The sequence below is a fragment of the Anser cygnoides genome, chromosome 2, assembly GCF_040182565.1.
Source record: "Anser cygnoides isolate HZ-2024a breed goose chromosome 2, Taihu_goose_T2T_genome, whole genome shotgun sequence".
Taxonomy (NCBI): domain Eukaryota; kingdom Metazoa; phylum Chordata; class Aves; order Anseriformes; family Anatidae; genus Anser; species Anser cygnoides.
The window spans coordinates 5793308-5812004 of NC_089874.1; the positions used below are offsets into that span (position 1 = coordinate 5793308).

At 47.7% G+C, this 18697-nt stretch overlaps 1 protein-coding gene and 1 long non-coding RNA gene across 5 annotated transcripts in view; one reads left to right on the forward strand and one right to left on the reverse strand.

Annotated features, from left to right (window-relative positions):
- XIRP1 (xin actin binding repeat containing 1) overlaps positions 1 to 13651 on the reverse strand; it is a 29920-nt gene extending 16269 nt beyond the window's left edge. Inside the window, exons 1-2 of one of the 3 annotated variants that reach the window (XM_048062438.2) lie at positions 13583 to 13651; positions 12424 to 12505 (exon numbers count right to left, since the gene is read on the reverse strand). In XM_048062438.2, the coding sequence (XP_047918395.2) occupies positions 12424 to 12505; positions 13583 to 13639 (139 nt within the window). In that variant the 5' untranslated portion in view covers positions 13640 to 13651. Of the gene's footprint in view, positions 1 to 630; positions 721 to 6048; positions 6177 to 12423; positions 12506 to 13582 lie in introns of those variants that run through there. The other 2 variants (XM_066991404.1, XM_066991403.1) reach the window with 2 other exon arrangements.
- Positions 1784 to 18164, forward strand: LOC136789998 (uncharacterized). 2 transcript variants are annotated; one of them, XR_010829040.1, is made up of 4 exons: positions 1784 to 2045; positions 3198 to 6557; positions 9457 to 9558; positions 16493 to 18164. It is a non-coding gene; the product is annotated as an uncharacterized lncRNA (long non-coding RNA). The 2 variants fall into 2 exon arrangements; XR_010829041.1 differs by having other exon boundaries at positions 3198 to 3303; positions 8342 to 9558; positions 16493 to 17665.
- Positions 18165 to 18697: the final 533 nt, after the last annotated feature.

Sequence of the window (18697 nt, forward strand, 5' to 3'; positions counted from 1 at the left end):
CTGGGGTCCCTTCAGCTCTTCCTTTGCCCCGTGCTCAGGTCCAGAGGCAGCCCCTCTGCCCCATTAGCTGTGCCCTGAGAGAACAGGGAGAGATGGAGTTGTTTTTGGCGGACCCCTTTTAGGAAAAGAGCTCCTCTCAACTAAATGTGAGGAGGAAGAGTACGCCCCTCCTGGCACCAGGCTTGGGCCCAGATGTGGTGTTCAGAGATAATCAACCCTAAGCTGTAGGGTTCAGAGATAGTAAGCCCTGCAATGGGGGAAAATCAGTCCTCATCTCCACCTCTACTCACCGACCTTTCTAGACATGGGGGGAAGAAGGGGAAGGGAAAGAGAATGGGGGAAAAGGCTCTTAACTACTCATCTAAAAATTCAGTCACTTCATCTTCAGCAATTGCCCACAAATCTCTGCTCTGTCTCCTGCAGAAGGTAATATTGCAGGGCTCTTTCTTTCAAAGCGTCTGTGTGCTGCAATTAAGAGCCAATTCCCAGCAAACGGAAAACAAATCCCTAGCAAAGCGCTTTCTTCCTCCTTCCCCTGAGAAAACCCCATCACTCCAGTAACACGGCAGCTCTGTTATCTCTGCTTTCTATTTAAACCACTTTATCCTATAGAGAAACCACGCTACCCACCTGTTGGTGTCCACCACGGCCGCAGCCGGCACTCCTTCGTAGCCTGGCTCCAACCTCCAACCCCAGTGAGCTACTGAGTGCCTGAGTCACCTATTAAAAAAGGAAGCTGCAAGCTCAGCACCGATCTCCCAGGCTGCCCGGCCAACCACATGTCATCGGCTTTGCTCCCAAAGTCAGCCGTCCTGAGCAAACACAGCTGCTAAGCAAAGCCCTTTGTGCAGCCGGGTGCACCCCTTGCGGGCCCGCTCCTGACTCCCATGGGGTTGTGTAACGGGAGGCAAACTCAGCTCCAGTTGCACGGGGTTTGCACGAGCCAGGGGGAGAAGGAAAGCCTAGTGCAAGTTGTGCCAGGGTCCTGGCCCTCCCTTTGCTCGCCCAAGGGAGTGGTGCTCCAGAAAGCATCCCCTCCCAGCCAGCAAAAGCAGCACCCTCTGACAGCCACTCGGGGAAAGACACACGTTGCAACTCTTCAGACAAACTTTTGAGTTAATTTTCAGTCCCCATTGCTCCTCTGCAGACTAATTCTGTGTTAATCATGTCCTGTAGACCTGGCATGTCCTATGCCACGGTGTGCAGACATGTTATGGTCTCGTGCCACTGCTTGGGCACCACGAGATATTGTGCAGTCCGTGGCACAGGACCCAAAACCCTACACCCGAAGGCTGGTGGCAGCAAAAGGACCCATGTCCCAGAGTTGCTTAGCACTGGGAAATCAGGGCAGGAATACAGCAGTTTCTTTACACTGAAGGGGGACTCTGTTTTCCAGGAGGATGGAGGTGAATCAGCATGGAAATGCTCCTGGTTTCCTGGCTGTGTGGTATTCTAGGCTGGCTGCTTTCTTAGAATTTGGGACAATTTTAGCAATTCCTTGCTGCCTGATATATGTGTTACGCCCAGTTGGATGGTCATTACCAGCAGGGTCCCCTGACTGAGGTGGCATGCTGGACATGTGTCCCATTCCCACCTGCTTGTCCCAAACACACGTGTTAGTGAAACCTCGAAACTCCATGTCCCCTGCTAGAGCTGGACCCCATTTCTGAGCACCTCTATCCCCAGATATTAGAGCTGCACGTGCTGAATCACACCCACCCCATCCTCTTCCCACCCTTGCTTCCCAGAGGATCATTCCCAGGACAAAAAGAGCTCTTAAATCCCGGCGCCGCTCCGCGGCTGGGCTGGGGGAATTTGCGCGGCTGGGTGAGCACCCATAAAAGCTGTCTGGGAAGCCGGTGCTGCCGCTTAATCCAGGAGCCTGGCAGCCCATTGGCGGTGCTCGGTCAGTGGGGAAAGGCTTAAATCTCTGCCTCCAGCCCAAGCTCTGGTGGCCCTTGTCCTGGGGATGCTGTGCTGGAGGAGATGCACACCGAGGGGAGCAGGGCAGGCGGCCTCCCTGCCCTGATTTCAGGCTGCCAAGGGTGAGTGGTCCTGGGTGCTGTGGCAAAGGGTGCATGGGGAAGGGCAGTGCTGGGAGGAGGAGGGGTTTTCTTGCTCTTTCTCACCGTCCTCATGACCTGCTGTTAAGGCTTTAGCACATATTAAAATGCCATGCGTGGCTTTTTCCAAAGGAAAGGGGAAAAATCACGGTACAAGGCTGTGTTGGGAAGCATCTATGGGATTTTTGGCAGCCTCTATTAAAAAGCGAGGGCCAGCAATGCTCGGAAGCATCCTGCTTATCCTCATGGGTGCTCCCTGGCTCCTGGCTCACACTTTGCTCTGTTTGCAAACCGCAGAGTTTTCTCTCATTTTCAGTTCTACAAAGGACAGTGAGGATTTCAAATTCAAGCTTTTTTGTTTGTTTTGTTTTGTTTTGTTTTGTTTTGCCATGAATTGGCCAATTGTGTGAGACAGCAGTAAACATGTTTTTGTTTTTTGTTTTTAAAGTCACCTGGTTTTTGATTGTTCTGGTCCAGGTCACTTTTTTTTTTTTTTTTTTTTTCCAAACCGCATGGGCTTGCAATTTACCTTTAGAAGTGAGATTTTAATTTCAGAAGAACACCACTGATTATAGTTAGATAACTAACAAAAATCATATGAATTCATAACACTTTTTTTCCCCCTTGATTCCAAACTTTCATGAGCAGACCGTGTCCTTTCAAATAAGTTCGTACAGTGTCTAGTACAATAGATCCCTGATTTGGAAGTGGGGGGCATCTCTGATGTAGATAATAAATGTAATGACTAACACACATCAGAAAGTATAAGCCATTCTCTTTGGAAAGGGATTAAGAGAGAATTTGCATTGTCTGCAAGCCATATGTTGCAATCCTGTGAGCAGCTCTGGCACACAGAGCTAATATATGAAATTTGGGATGGGAAGTAGGCTGGAAAAAAAGTGCCAAAATCAGAAGAAGGTGCTAAGCATAAGTGAAACAAAATAACGTAACTAAACAGCAAATGTGTTGAAGAGGAAAATAACATTTAAAATACTATTTCATATTTATGGAATTGTTTACTAAATGATAGCTGAACAATTCATATTTTGTATGTGTATATAGATGAGTTTGAAAATCTAGGGGGTGGGAAGGGGTGAAGGAAAATAAAGCTACTGAAGAGTGTCTTGTTTCTAGCACCTCCAAACTGATGGTCCCTGAACTTCAGTCGCTTCTGCAAATGTTTGTGGCTCCTTGGTGCCAGCTGGACTTCCCTTTGCAGGAGGAACATCACAACCCCCAGGTAATTTAAACAGCTCCCAGGAAAATTTAGCTTCAGGCGGAGCTGGGTGTCTGCCTGAGGCAGCTCGGGGCTATTTCTGACCATTGCAAAAATCCAGGAATGCGCAGGACTCTATTCCTGGCACCAAAAAAACGCCAAGAAGCTTCACCCAGAGACAGCTGCGGGTGGCATTGCTGCTTGGGGACGTGGCCTTCCCCATTGTGCCAGCTGCTGGGGGCTTGTCATTCCTTACAGAGGGCTTTAACCTTCCCCAGGTCAGCTCCCCTGCTTTTTTGGGGTATGAAGTGCCTGGAGATGGCAGAGGAGCCCCGATGATCAGCTGCCTCCTTCTGCATGTTGCCCTGCTGTTTGTAAGGGGTTGGTAAAAGCTGAGTGAGGGTTTAATAAATTGCTGTGTGTTACTGGGTATCCAGCATGTAATGCACATCCTGCTCACCCTGGTACTGTGCTCATATCCTCCAGTGGCTCTTCATCTGTTATTTATACAGGGGGTTCACTGAAATGTTGGTAACCACCATTTTGCCATATAGCATAGCTGCTTCTCTTCCCCTCTTTCTCCATTTCACCCACTGTGCTGGCACCGGGACAATTTTCAGCCCTAACCCCTCTGCCAAGCTGCGTGTCCCCCCTGCCTGCTCACGCTGCTCCCATGGACCAGCATCTCCTCCCCTGCAGACTGCCGTGCAGGAAGGCGATGTGAGATAGCAACTTCCTCCCCTCAAACCCCCCCTAGGGAAAGCAACACAGAGCTACCCACCGAAATAACCCATGCCTGGGGAGAGGGCTTCTTGGCATGCCGCAAATACCAGGCCTTTTAAGGGAAGCCCTCTCCAACCACCACGAAGAAGTGATACCTTGGGAATGTCTGCTGAAAGCATCACCGGCCCCTCTGCAGCCGGGATCGGGGCTGCAGCATGCATCTTTAAGCATTTTTTTGGCCATGCCACGGAGTTTATATGGGGGCATTACAGGGATGCCATGCAGCACGAGGAGCTGCTGAGCCCCTGCCTCTGCTTTCTATTCTTATCGTGGAGTTTCCAGGCTGCTGTCAGCTCCTCATCACTGACAGCCAAGAAATCTGAATACTGTTTTGGAAGAAACAGCCAGAGCCAAAAAAAAAAATTGAGCAGTATCCTTTAAAGAGAAACCCCCAACCCACTTGTAGCTATTGAGTTTCCTCAGCATTTCCATTTGTTTCTGAATGAGGCAAGCTGCCAGTGAGAAGAGGGGGGAGGAGAGAAATGGTTGGCTTTAAAAGAGTAAAATACCACGCTTTACAGTACTAAATGCAAAGTTTCCTGCCACTATGTTCCGATCAAAACCTGGGGTTTTTGCTGATGTTAAAGAAGGATTTCCATACTCCTTGGCAATAGAGTTGGGAAATCCCAGCCTGATCTACCCTAGAAAAGAGGCTTCTGTATCCTACAAAATACTGCATCCAATCAAGGAAATTCCTACAAATTTCCACCCAAGCTGGATCCCTTAATTGCCAGAATTGGGATTATCTACCCCTTTGCCTGGACAAGAACATGAGTTTTCGTATTTTGGCTGTTCTCATTAAGTGACATATACTTGAAGGACCAACTTTACCTCTCTTTCCCCAAATCCCTTTTTTCCTAGTAAAAAAAAAATGGATCTACTTCAGATATTTTCCAGCAAAAACTTGGGTGAAAACTGAAGAGCTGGAGGGAAGTGGAGGAAGTTAAAGAATTTCTGTACTCGCAGCAATCAACAGGACATGTGTCCCACAAGGAAGCACAACCATCATTGAATGCATGAGAACAGCACTACATTTAGCTCAGGTTGTTGGGATCAGGCCCTTCACACTGTGACTGAGCACCAAGATGTGGACCTGGAGTCCTCTCTCTCTCTCCTTTTGGCCATGAAACAGAACTTTGATAGCTAAATAGCTTCAGCAAGTGTGAGACACGGGTAGACACACAAGCTCTGTACTATGGAGCTGTGCAGGGTTTTGGAGTTACCCTCCATGCGTGAGCACAACTACGAGCGGTATGTCCATCTTAATGCTCTTAACCCAGCAGATTCCCTCCTGAAGCCCTTTATTTGGCTCAGGGTCACAAACACATTCCTCAGCTCTCCCTGGATAGAAGACTAAGGGGAAGAAATTCCCTCCTTAACTAATCCTACTCATCCCAGGGATGTAAGCTGAAGTGAATCTCATTGCCCTCTGAAGTCCACATTTTGCTGCCTACTGTGTTGCAACCAGTCTTGAACATGGTTCAACATGGTTGTAACATCAACAGTTTATCCCACCTTGCCCCATAGTGCCTACTCTGCTTGTCTAAATCCTGTATGTATTTTCTCTCCTGTTGCTGGTCATGGGGGCCACAATCCCAGTACCTCACAGCATTTTTTGGGGAAGAGAGTAGACCCTGAGAGTAAAGAGAAGTGAGCCAGTAGACACAAAAATTTAAGCTTCAAACCTAGGAACTTCAATGTTTTGGGAGGAGGGAAAAGCACGCATGTATAATGCTCTGCTTCCACTTTGAACATGCCCAAGCAGCCAAGACAATGCAGAACCAGACCAAAGCCACCATCCGTGGTGCCGATGGGAATTTAGCAGGTTCTAGGCCAACAAAATCCACAGCTTTCTATGAGCTGCCACTACCCCTTCCATAGCAAAAGGTCCTAAGTGTCCTCGTTTCCCCTGCATTTTCACATTAACCAGAGCTTTGTATTCATGCAACACCTCACCCCTCTCAAATCTACCCCAAAATTACTTACAGAGAGGCCTCGATAGTCCCAATAGCTGTGTCACAATGTCCCAGTGGAAAATCTCTGTGAAACTCAAGGCTGGGCAGCACTTAGAGTATCCTAGCGGAGCCCAGCTCCACTCCCCACACCTCGGTCCTGTTCACTGCCTCCCAGTGGCCTCTGGCAGCTGACTTTATCACCGAGCACTGGGCTATGTTGAGAGGATGAACCACTTGGTCTATTTTTAGGGAAGGGTGAAGCTGCTCGTCCACCCGGCTGAGTCAATCATGAGTTTTAGCAATCCTACATGGAGGTGGGGAAAGTCTGGGGGCCTGGCTTATTTTCAGAACATGTTCATTCAAAATATACCCAGTGTAATCCAGTACAGGACAGGGGGGATGCTTCCAAGCAGTGGTGCTACAGGGAAGAGGCATTTCCCTGACTCACTGTCATGTCCTCAGGCTGTGATCTGCACCGCCTGGCTCACTCCGCTTCAGGTCGCAGCCAGAGCTTTAAGGGAAAAGCTGGGAAGGTGAAAGGTATGAGTTACATTTTCTGGTTCTTCATTTCTTCTTCTGCTCAAATATTTTAGGACTGAGAAGGAAAAAAATATATTTTAGGAAAGGGAAAGTGTGGGGAAGTGTGTATACAAAGAAGGATGATCTATCCTCCCTCCTCTAGTCCATTCCTCCATGGATGGTGCAGCACTGCCGGGAGGTGCTCTGGGCACCTTTTGGGGAAGAAATGATGTTAACGAAGCCCTAAGTCCATGGAGGGCTCTCAACACCCTCAAGGCTTAGTTTGGCAATGGGTGGTGTTTTTAGCACACTAATGGTGTGCACAGTGGTGTGCCAGAGCTTGAGACCCTGGCCTGGACATGGTGATTTACAAGTGCAGACACAGCTGATGGCACAGGGTTTTGATGATCTGCCTTTACTGGGCTGAGTTAGTGATACAGCTGAGGAACCTGGTAATGTTCAAACTGGGCCCAGCTGCTCTCTCTTCGATTTGCTTTTCTGACACCTTTAGGGAGCATATGCTTGAATAAATTTTGAGCACCACAATATAAGAAGGACATAAAACTAATAACGAGTGTCCAAAGAAGGGCTATGAAGATGGTGAAGGGTCTGGAGGCCAAGATGTGTGAGGAGTGGCTGAGGTCCCTGCTTTGCTCAGCCCAGAGCAGAGCAGGCCGAGGGGAGGCCTCATGGCGGCCTGCAGCTCCCTCACGAGGGGAGCGGAGGGGCAGGCGCTGAGCTCTGCTCTCTGGGGACAGCGACAGGACCCGAGGGAACGGCATGGAGCTGGGACAGGGGAGGGTCAGGCTGCGTGTTAGGAAAGGTTCTGCACCCAGAGGTGGTCGGGCACTGGGACAGGCTCCCTAGGGCAGTGGTCACGGCACTGAGCTGCAGGAGTTCAAGGAGCGTTTGGGCAACACTCTCAGACACAGGGTCTGGTTTTGTGGTGGTCCTGGGTGGAGCCAGGAGTTGGACACGATGATCCTTGTGGGTCCTTCCCAACTCGATATATTCAATGTTTCTAAGAATCTGTGATTCTAAATCACGGCATGGGGGTGAAAGGAGATGTAGGCTTGCTATGCCAGTACCAGAAGGGTAAGTATGGAAGCCAGCATCACCTGAGCTATCAGAGGTGCTTGGGCTCACAAAACACTGGGTGAAGGCCGCAGAGACCCACACTCAGTCCCACCCTGCTCTCCCCCTCCCAGGCCATGCCCATGCCCCCCCATACCCAATGCCAGACTCCATGGGACTGCAGTGACGGGGGAGAGAGTTGCATGGATGTGAGCTGTACTGGGCCAGGCGCTGTAGGGGCAAAAATCATGTTTTATTTGCCTGCACAGAAGCAGGCTTAGCTTTTCTGACCCCCCAGTGCAAAAACAGAAACAAGGAGTGGGGATGCTTCTCTAAGTTCTTTCTGCCTCTCTGCGGTGTGCATGTACAGCACATAGCACAGTGATGCCCCCATTTCTCTGGTCACATAAAGATCTCAACAGCATTATGCTGAGTTGGTGGAGCATATCCCTGGTCCCAAAGGGTCTCCATGCTCTTTTCTTCAAAATGTCAAGCAACTTTCCAGTAGCAATTTTCCTATGTGAGATTTTTTTGGGGATTCCCTACCTCTGAACACCTTCACAGGTGTTTTACAGATATGTTTGGAGGGGCCCTTGCCCCTCGCATTCCGCTATGGGTCTGCAAATATCAGTCCACAGAGAGGATGTTATACACCATCCAGGCTGTGGGTCAACATGCCATGAGGAGGTTTCCCTACCAACAGCACATCACATCATCATGTCTTGTCACAGCACGGCACATCACATCCAGCTCCAGATGACCAGCTTTCACTGAGGATCCTGAATGGACCCTGCTCCTCCCTGCCATAGCCCAGGTCCTTAAACATCCTGCAAGACTACAAGTTACCAGCTCCCAGCTGTCTCTGTTAATGTTGGTGTCTAGGAAGACCACCATGCCTCTCTCTAAAATAGTGTCCATTTTCTACGTCGCTTCCTTTAATAAATGAGGATCATAGCAAAGAGAAAAATTAGTATGAAATTTAACCATCTAGGGGAGGAGAGAGCAGGAGGGGGGCAAAAAAAAATACAGCCACCCTTGTTACTGCTGCATGCTGAGGGGGGGATCATACAGCGTATGAGCAAGGTGGTGCTGAGCAGATGAGGAGGTGCAGACTGATGTGACCAATACCGAGTGTACTCTGTGATGCAGGGCAGAAAATCAGGAGACATCATCTGGGGATGGCTGGGGCTGTCACACACAGCAGGTAGCATGAACTGGTGGCAGGGGTGTCAGCTAGCACAGCATCAGGCAGGGGGCAGAATGCACGGTGGAGCAGGGTTTAGTTATTTTGTGCGGGTGGAGGGGTGTAAAGGCAGGAGGAAAGGGCAGATTGGGGCAGAGCAAGACCAGGTATAAACAGTGACAGCTCATGTCTGATGAGATGGTGCCGGCGCTCCTGTCCTCTGTAACCACCCAGGAACATCTGCACCTTCCCATCACAGCCCCAAAACATGCCTGTGATCTCAGCACCCCCAGCCAGCTGCCACAGGGGCTGGGAGAGGGGAGCGGGGAAGGAAAGGACCCACTTCTACCCCTTCCTCCTGGGAACTGGGGGTCCAGATGCATCCCACACTTGAACACCCCAAGTTTCCTCCCTGGCTGAATTGGAGAGGCACAAAGCTCTTAAAGCTGGACAGATTGGCCACTTGCGGGAGCCCTGTCATTCAATTCCCTTTTGTCATGCTCATGCAAAGCAGCTGGTGAAAGGGAAATGAGATTTTAAGGATTATTTTGGCTGCAGGAGGCTGTACCACTGCACATGCCAGAGTTGCCTTGAACTCAGAGCCACCTGTAACACAAGCAGAGCCTTTTATCTTAAATCAGCATTTTTCCCCCATATTTTCAGGTCTTTCTAGTTCTAGCAGTGACCTCCCAAGCCTGTCTGCTGCCTGGTTTGCTGTGAACAGAGGGCGCTGGCTGCAGACCCCAGATTATGGAGGGACCAAAGGTAAGAGCCCACCAAGGACACAGTGTCTGGCAGCCACTGTGCAGCAGTGTCCCTGCGGAGACCAGATTTGGGACCAAAGGGGGATGGATGTTTGTCACTAGATGGCAGCGCACTCTCTTGCAGGATAAGGTGTGGGTGCTGTGGTGGGCAGGGGACGCTGCTGTCCCTTGCAAGCAAGCCTTGCAGCCAAAACCAGATCGTAGGATCGGGCAGCCCACTGCCTCTGTGCTCCCCTTTGCCTCCCCTCCTTGCTGGGCTTTGAAAATTCCCTGTGAGTACAGACTGAAATGACTGCAGAATAGAAAGGGGAAGGGAATTAAAGGCATTTTTGGAGGCAATCTCGATGCTCTGTAATTTGCAGTCACGTCAGACTCCTGTTTCATCTTTGTATGACACCGAGATAACATCCTCGCGTGCCCTTCAGCTGAAAGCCCTGAATAACGGAGCTATATCAATACATACATGCACAAGCATAAGTATGCATGTGAGCTGGGGGAGCGGCATGCCTACACACGAGCCCCTCTCTTCTCTTTCTTGGCTGTGATTTTCCTCTCTCTGGTTGCCAATATTCATCTGCAAGTTGTAAATTTTTAAAGCTAGACCACTCGAGAGACTATACCTGCAGCAAATTAGCTGGTGCCTTCTACTTTTTAATATTAAAGAACTCAAGCTTTCAACCATTTCCCTTTGGGAGAATGGCTCCTTGATTTACAGTCTTCCATCTTAGGAAGTATTTTGTTAGATCGTGTAAGTCTTTCACAGCTCAGTTTAATCTCATTACTGCTAACTATAGCCTTTTGGACCCCATTAATCAGTGACTTGGTGATGTCCTCAGTGACAGCTTCCTCCAGATCATTTTATGCCATTAGTGTGGCTGGGGATGAAGCCCAGCTGGTTTATGTGCCTGGGAATGGGCTCTCCTAAAGGGTGCAGCCAGCTTTGCCCTTTGAGCAATGCTCAGGACCCCCTTAGCATCTCAGAGGTGACAAAGCATAGTCTCGAAGGAGTTACAGGTGCTTTGATTTTATGTGTAATTATTCAGCTCTGAACTGTTTCATGGCCATGAGCTTGCTGATAAGCCAATGCCAGTCAGCAGAGCTTTCCTGAACATTACCAAGCTGCTGTCCACCATTTCATGGTGGCCCAAACCTGCGCTCTGTATATCCTTAGAGCACTGTGTGGCTTCAAGCCATTGAACACGTTGCCTTCCCCATACCAGGTCACTGCATTGGCCAGGTGTCCGCTTCTCAGCCCTAAAAAAAAGAGCTGTGGGGCAGTCCCTGGGTGATGGTGAGCAGGCTCCTGCAGAAAACCTGCTGGGGCATGTGGAGCACTGATGTGACCTTCTGTGGAAACAACCAAGCACAGCACATGTATAGTCATGGACAAGTCTTGTCCCAGAAGAGGTATGGGACAGCTGGTTCCTGGACTTCTTTAGGAATCGTTACACCTCCTGTCTCTGAGCTAGAGTCCCATCTATGAGCCAATCCAGTGCCTGCATCAGCGGTAGCTATCATATTCCCAGCTCTCTTCCTGGCTGCAATTACCTCTCCAGAAGGATCCCACCCCAAGCAAACCCTAGCCCTACCACAGAAGCAGTGCCCAAGACGACACGAAGTCTTTGCTATTGCAAGGCTGTGAGCCAAGGGCTGGAGAGTGGTGTAAGTCTCTAAGATAGACCGTGAGTCACCATCCACCAACCAGAAGAAAAGATGTTCCTCATGCTGTAAAAGGCACACTGCAACTAATAAATACTGTGATCGCATTTAGCAAGATAGCATGGTGACTTCACATGCTTTGATATTAAAAAAAAATCCCAGCAACGCTGTGGAAACTTCAGCTCCTTCTTTTGTCTGTGCGCTCATGTAAGAGACTTGTTTTCCCATGCAGTTGAGTAATTAAATACAGTGTCTCAAATCCTGGAAGCGTGTCATCTTTTTTTTTTTTTTTTTTTTTTTTTTTTTTTTCTCTCTCATGTGGAAGAGAAGAAAGAAAAGGAAAGGAAAGAGAACAAACCCTAGGCAGCTGGGATATGGGGTCCGCGGGCTCCTGCTTCGGGCCCAAAGCAGACAGGATGGTCCCCTGGTCTCAAATCCAGTCGTTATGGGATTGCAAGAGAGATGCTCTTTTTAGTCCCAAACCTCCAAAATCTTCCTGACAAGTTTTGATAAAATCCAACCCTTTCCCACACAAAGCTTCAGCTTGGATCTCTCCCTGTTCACAGATGCCTCCTGCCTTGAAACATCCCTGACCTGCTGTAGTCCCGATGATATCATAGCATTAGGGATCACTTACATAGCCTGTCCTCAGCCAAAGATGACTCTGTCTGATACACCACTGCTGCCAAGTCCAAAAAGGAGCCCAGCCAAGACTCCTTAGGTACAAAGAAACCTCTCCCTCTTCCTTTCCTCAAGGCTGAGGTGCAGGCAGATATGACTCACCCCAATCTAAACACGGACGTAATTCTGCCGTGGTGTCTAGTCCCAGCTATTTTTAAATGCTGGGATAACAGCACAGGGAGTCAGGATGGCTCCGTGGACTCATCGCTGGCCCAGATCCCAGCTGCATTGGGGTGTGCCAGCTCTGTGCAATGGGCCCGTTCGGGGCTGGAAGGGGTACAGCTGCTTTTGTGGGGCTGTCTGCTCTCCGCATCGTGCTCCCTGTCCTTGTCTGCACCCCTGCATGGCCAATTCCTGCCTGGCAGCACCTCCATGAACCAGAGCCAGAACTGCCTTGTGTCTGCTGCAGCGTTAGGTGGGAAATACAACTTTGCTCATGGATCAAGTTGCCCCTTCCAGGTTGTGACTATGGAGTTGGCAGTAGAGTAGCAATGATGACAGGTAAGCAAAAATAAATCCAACTCACAGCTTCTGCCCGTGGCTGAGTCACTGGCTGCATCCGGCACTGAGGAGATGATCACCTGTCTGTCACGGGAGATCTTCCCTTCCTGTGTGGGGGTGACAGGGGTAAACAGGTAAATTCCCTTAAATAGAGGAGAGAAGCTGCATAAGGCCCCAGTGAAGGGAAAGCAACTCCATCCTTTCCAGAGGGAAGGGTGGCCATAATATTGCATCCTTGTATTGTGTGGGGTAGGACTTCTTTCCTGTAGACCTCATCCAGCCTTGGCCTTGGTTTGTTGTCTCCAGGAACAGTCCTCCTCATTTTTTTGGGAAAGGCCTCCCTCTGTTTCCAGAGCCGAGTAGTGTTTTCTCTACCCATGCTCATTTTTGAAGCCACTGTTGCTGCTCTTTGGGTCAGGTTTATCCATCTATTTCCTTTACCTGCCCTTACAATGACTGCAGTATCTCAAACTCAGTAAGGGCTGGTGTTGCCCTTGGCTATATACCCAGTGAAAGGACCAATCCTTTCTGTGGAGCTGTAATCATTGGGGTGATATCATATGGTGGTGAGATAGACCTGACTGTTTCAAACAGGATCTGAACCAGAATTAACAGTCCAGATTATAACGATTTCATGGGCCTCTCTTGCTTGCTTAATGCAGGTCTCTCTCCCATCTAGGTTGTCCATTTTTAACTCTTCCCCTCCAGGGAAGGGATCATGGCAAGAAATAATTTGTTGAATGTGTGACTGGTGTCCCTGATAGCATTAAATCACCCAAAGCTATTGCAGAACCTGTCTCAAGGGAGACCCAGCATGTGTTTGGGGATCTTGTGGTGAGTCTTCCAGACCTTAATAATACAGAAAGTGACCTCCGTACCATAGAGAGGTGATGTGCTGAAGGATTTTCTGTGGTGGATCTGCTGCTCACCCCCACCACATCTAAGAGCAAGCTCTATCCTGATGGTAGCTCTGATATCATCACAACATGGCTCCCCTGTAAACCCAATCCTCCGTCCCTAGGCATGGTTGCCCTTCCACAGTGCAACCCCCATGCCCAGGGGAATGCTGTCAGTGGATGAGGAACCACCACCATGAAGCCCAACCACTCTTAAGGATGACTCTGGACAACCAACGAAAATAAATTGCAGAGGAGCTTTCAAAGAAGAGCAGAGCACCTACTAACCTTTGCAGCAGACTTCTTCCATGTGATGGTGGCAGGGCTCCATTGCATCCTCTGCATGCCCTGAAGAGAGGAAGGGAAGGATGGCTTTCTATGGGGTTTGGTCTCCCTGCTCAGGGGTTGGATTGTCGTCAGGATCCTGGTATCAGCTTCTCTCTTCTTCAAAATCCCATTGTGAGATGGTGTCTTGAGTGGAGCAAAAGGTAAAATGTTACTCTGCGGATTGGCTTTATGAGTGTCAAAGGTGGTCGGGAGTCCTTGGAGATTCCGTGTTGTGCCACTGATCTTATGGATGGGAAGATCCTCCTTGTGGACACATCACCGCAGTGGCTTCGAGATAAACCATGCTTTTTCCCCATTGGATTACCATTAGTCTGGGATAGATATCTTCTCTCCATGAGCTAAAAAACCCAAACATACAACAAAATAGGCTCATATCTAACTTCAGCAACAAAACAACTGAAATTTTAATTTCCTACTCTTTCAATCCTAATTAATTTCCTAATCTTTCATCATATTTATTGACATTTTAACTTTCTGGGATGAAAGAATCCGTCACTTTCTTCTGTATATTCCACTGGTTCCTCAGCCAGGAAGTCTCCCTCTCTATCTCTATCTCATAGGAAACCTCGAGTTTCATTTTAAGAAAGACCCTGTCCTGGAAATAAAATATTTGGATGTTGCCTTTTTTTTTTTTTTTTTTTAATGAGGTTCAGTTCAGCTTTCTCTGGTCAGTGGGAACCAACCATGTCTTCAGCAGGGAAATTGGATGAAGCTGAGTATGTAATTTTATCATTGTTATTCCAAGTTGCCTTATCACAAAGCAGGACCCCAGCAAATACAGGGTCAAGAGCTGAACCTTATGCAAATGAGTTTGCAATCAAAATATGATATGAGGGACACCGCCTTGTGAGGGGTGCACCTTTGCCATAGCATGAGACAGTAGTCACAGCTAAAAGCTAGGGGGGAATTCAGTTAATATGACAAATGGTGACATCTAAATGAAGCTGTGAGCTAAATCTACTTGTGAACTTGCTGTCTGAGTCTTATTACAGTCAAAAGAGCCAAGAAAATGATTTCTTCACACAGATATGATGATATCTGTGTGTCTTAACTGCTTTGTGTGCCTTTGTCTCAGAATACTTCTCTCACTTTCTAACCAGTATTAAATTTTCTGCCAGGTCCTACACCTCTTGATGGTTTTCCAGTAGGCTATACCAATACTATTTATTCACTCCAGAGCAACCTGAATATTATATGGGAAGCTTTCATCCCATCCTGGAGCATCTTATATGTTTCAGTCTATCTGTACATACTAAAAGGGAATCAGATCTGACCTGCTGTCCTCAGAACAGCACCAGATATTGGGAAAATCTTTGTCTCTAATTGCTAAGAACCAGACCATTTTGTTGTGAGGGCATTCTCTGTCCCACCTGGTCTGAGTCTTTGGCTCTCACCTTGGGATGTTCTTTCTTCAGCATTCTGCTTTCACAGTCCAGGATGCTCTGGTACCTGTAGGGAAGGCAGGAGAAGGCACCTGAATCCCTTTTAGCCTGGTTGTGTTTTTCCATTGTATTGACAGGCTTCCCCTGCCCTCAGGAAAATATCAAACCAGACTTCAAAGGTAAGTTTAAAGGGTGAGAGATGTGAAAAATCCTGTAAAGAGGTCAGGCTTTAGGACCAACTGGTTAGTTCAGTGCAGTGCCAGTAGATCTGGTGTAAGCCCTCTCCTCCCATGATCCATGCAGATGTGTCCTGAGCACCCGGTCTCCCCACTGGAGGTGGATCTGCTGGGGGATGATACAGATTAAAAGTGGCGTGTTATTGCACTTTGCTAATAATAAGTGGCTTGCTGAAGTCGAGCTTTCCAGAAAATCAAATTCTTTTTTATTTATTTAGCTTTAACCTAACTTAAAAGGGTTTATCAAGCCACTAGCTGCCCTAACATAACACCAGTGGTGAATGAGACCTCTGCAGAAGAAACCACCTTCCTTCTCGTCCCCACTGTGGTGAGTGCACTATCAGCTTTCTCCAAGACCCTGCCAGATAGCTGACTTTTTACACTGAAGATTGACCAGCTTTGGTATATTTGGAACTAAACTGTCTCAAGGGGAAGTTCAAGAGACTATCTTGACAGCTGCTCTGTCACTCATGTTGAGGGAGATGCGCTGAGGGGTACCATTGCTAATCTTATTTGTCTCACTCTTGGCAGAGTTGTGATCTGATCTCAGTTATGGGTTGTAACCAAAAGAGAAATTATCCCTTAAAGGGCTGGGGTTGAAACATGACTCTCCTTGGAGCATTTTCATTAGAAACACTCGAGAGAAAATAGGAGGGGATGAGATGCCCATACCCCTCTTGTCTCCTAACCAGCTCATCCTTCCAGCCTTTGCTGGTTTCCCTCATGGCACCTATAGAGACTATGCAGATTAAATGGCTTAATTGTCCACCTAGGAATGTTACAGTCATTGGGGTATAGGGCAAATTCTTCCATGTTATTGTCTTTGGGCAAGTTTGTTGTGTGGATCTGGGGTTAGATCAGAACTTGGCTTCCTAGACTAAATAATGCATCAATAATGTAAAATAGATAAGAGCACTTGTGGCAGAAAACTACTTGCCTCTAGCTTGAGATGTAAAATACTGGGATGCTGTACCTGGGAAAGACTTTATCTGAGTGACAACTATTTGTTATGGATATGGAGGAAGGAGACTCCACCCTGGAGAGCTCCAGAGGTCTACGGTCATCTGCAACTGTAGAATAGCCACCCACCTGGCAACCAGTTCGGAGACAGACACAGATTTTCTCAGAGGAACTGCTCCGTGCTCTGGGATGCTTCTTGGAGAATGGCACAGAAAAGGAAGGGACTGAGCTGGCCGCAGCTTCTCAGCTTTTTCCATGTCCTCTGTCTGCAGGTGTTGGAAGAAGAGGGTAAAGGTTATGGTGCTGGATGTGAAGATCCACGGAAAGACAACCCCTGGTGCATCCTTCTCCACTCATGGGATCAGGAAAGCAGTAGAAGGCCATGGAACAAACTCCATCTTCACTGACACATCAGCAAACCTCAGCACATAAATTCACTTTCAAAAAAATAAAATAGGGTTAAGAAGACGCATTTTAAGTCAAATTACTCCTAATGCAGGGAATGGGTCTTTTCCACCTCTGCCCATCAATTTTCTTATTCTCCTTGGTCACCCAGTCCAGCTTTGTGACAGAGAAGGGGAAAGAACCAGAAAAAGGTTCAGCTTTAAATCATTTAAAGTAATTTGATGGAAATTATGTGTATGCATCATAAATGGATATATATATATATATTTAATGTCTCCAGTGTTGTGTAGACATGAATCAGCTCTGAATTAAGCAGTAACTGGAGGATTAAGCACCTCTTGCCCTCTTCTGCCAAAAATGTTCTTGTATTCCAGGCTTCAGAAAGGCACAGCAGAAGTCTCAGGCAGTGGATTTGTGATGACTGATCTGACACGTGGAAGTACATTAGGTCATCTGGGGCTCATTTTCTGAATTTAGATAGAGCTCAAGGGACCTACAAGTTATACGTAATTGCTCTTTAATTACTGACACAGACATCCAAACTATGGGATTATGAGATACTTGTACTGAGATTTTGAAAATACTTGTTTTAAAAGCTGTGTTGCTTGTATAGTATGTTTCATAAATGATTTCTATTGCACTTGCAGATATGGTCACTTTTTTTCTGGGGGGTTGGGGTGACATTCAGCAGCTTATGAATCACTGCCTCCCCTCTTTAACATATCTGAAATCAAGACCAGAGAGAGGGAGGCATATTTCTCTGTATTTGCTTTAGAAAATCCATTTTTTTCCCTCCTTTTATTTATTTATTTTTTCCCCAGGTCATTTCACACAATGTTAGAGAAGAGACAGCTTTATTAGATCACAGACACCCACCTCCCACAGTCCAGGAATCATTCCCCATTCTTGCGGTTCTGTCTAATGTTAAACAACTCCACGTGAAGAGCCCCTGGGGGATTTACTTCATGGCAGAATAAACCCATTAGAAGGGAAGTGTTCCCTGATTTTTCATTTATGCCCCCCTTTTCTTTAATACAGTAGGCACAGTAAATGGAAGTACTCTTCTCAGCCCACCCTGAACTGTTCCCACAACCAGCACAGCACCCCCCAGTCACCAAGGGTTTACTGATATTAATTCATTCCATCTCCTCTGATCTGGGAGGGTTTTTTTGTGTAAAATCACTTACATGCTAGAGTGCTTTCCTCCACCTGAGATCTGCCATTTGATAGTCTCCTTGGGGCTCTTCAGTACCACGCTTCTGACTCCTTCTTCATCCCCTCCTTTACAAGACAGGAGGCAAAGTCCCTCAGCAAAGCTGCAATTAAATATTAAAAGCTGATGTGTGATTGGAGCTGGTGTGAATTGGAGAGCTGGCACTGAAGAGCGGAGGAGATGAAGCCTCCTCCTTGCTCCTGTCTGCCTGTTGCCAATTATTAAGGTCTCATCCTTCCCTATAAAACCACCAAGTAAATTCAGAGCCCAGCTGGGGCATGAATAGCCATCTAGACCCACAGCTAGGTTCTGATTTGGGTGTAAATCTGCTGGAATCCTTGTCTAAGGTGGAGCATAAATGAGCTCCTCAGCATGGGGATTTTTAAATGGATGTTTCTGGCAAAGGCCATACATTCATCCTCCAAACTAGGGAGGTTTTTCAGTGCATCTTGTGGTCCCAAATGCCTGTGACTTTGCTGGGGAAGTTTTCCCTGAGCCGTAAGAGAGGGCATCTCTCCAGACTGTTAACAGCTCTAGGGCATGCACTGCTCCTCCTGGCAAAAATGAGGTGGTCAGGACTTCAGGGAGAGAGGGTCCGGATGCAATGAATTGAAATATTTCACTATTAGGGGCAGGGAAGGGCAGTACTGTTTGTGGGGATCCAATTTACGCACCGTCTAAGTCTGATCAAAGTCAGAGTTTAGCAAAGGTAACCCCTCAAAAAGCATCGTGCCCACTAACAGGACTGCTCTGGCACCTGACAATACATGGTTTTCCATGAAGTTCTTTCTGGGCGTTTATCCTGCGCATGCTGGAAGGTTGACCAAGCAACAAAGGCAGTGCGTGAATAAGAGCAGAT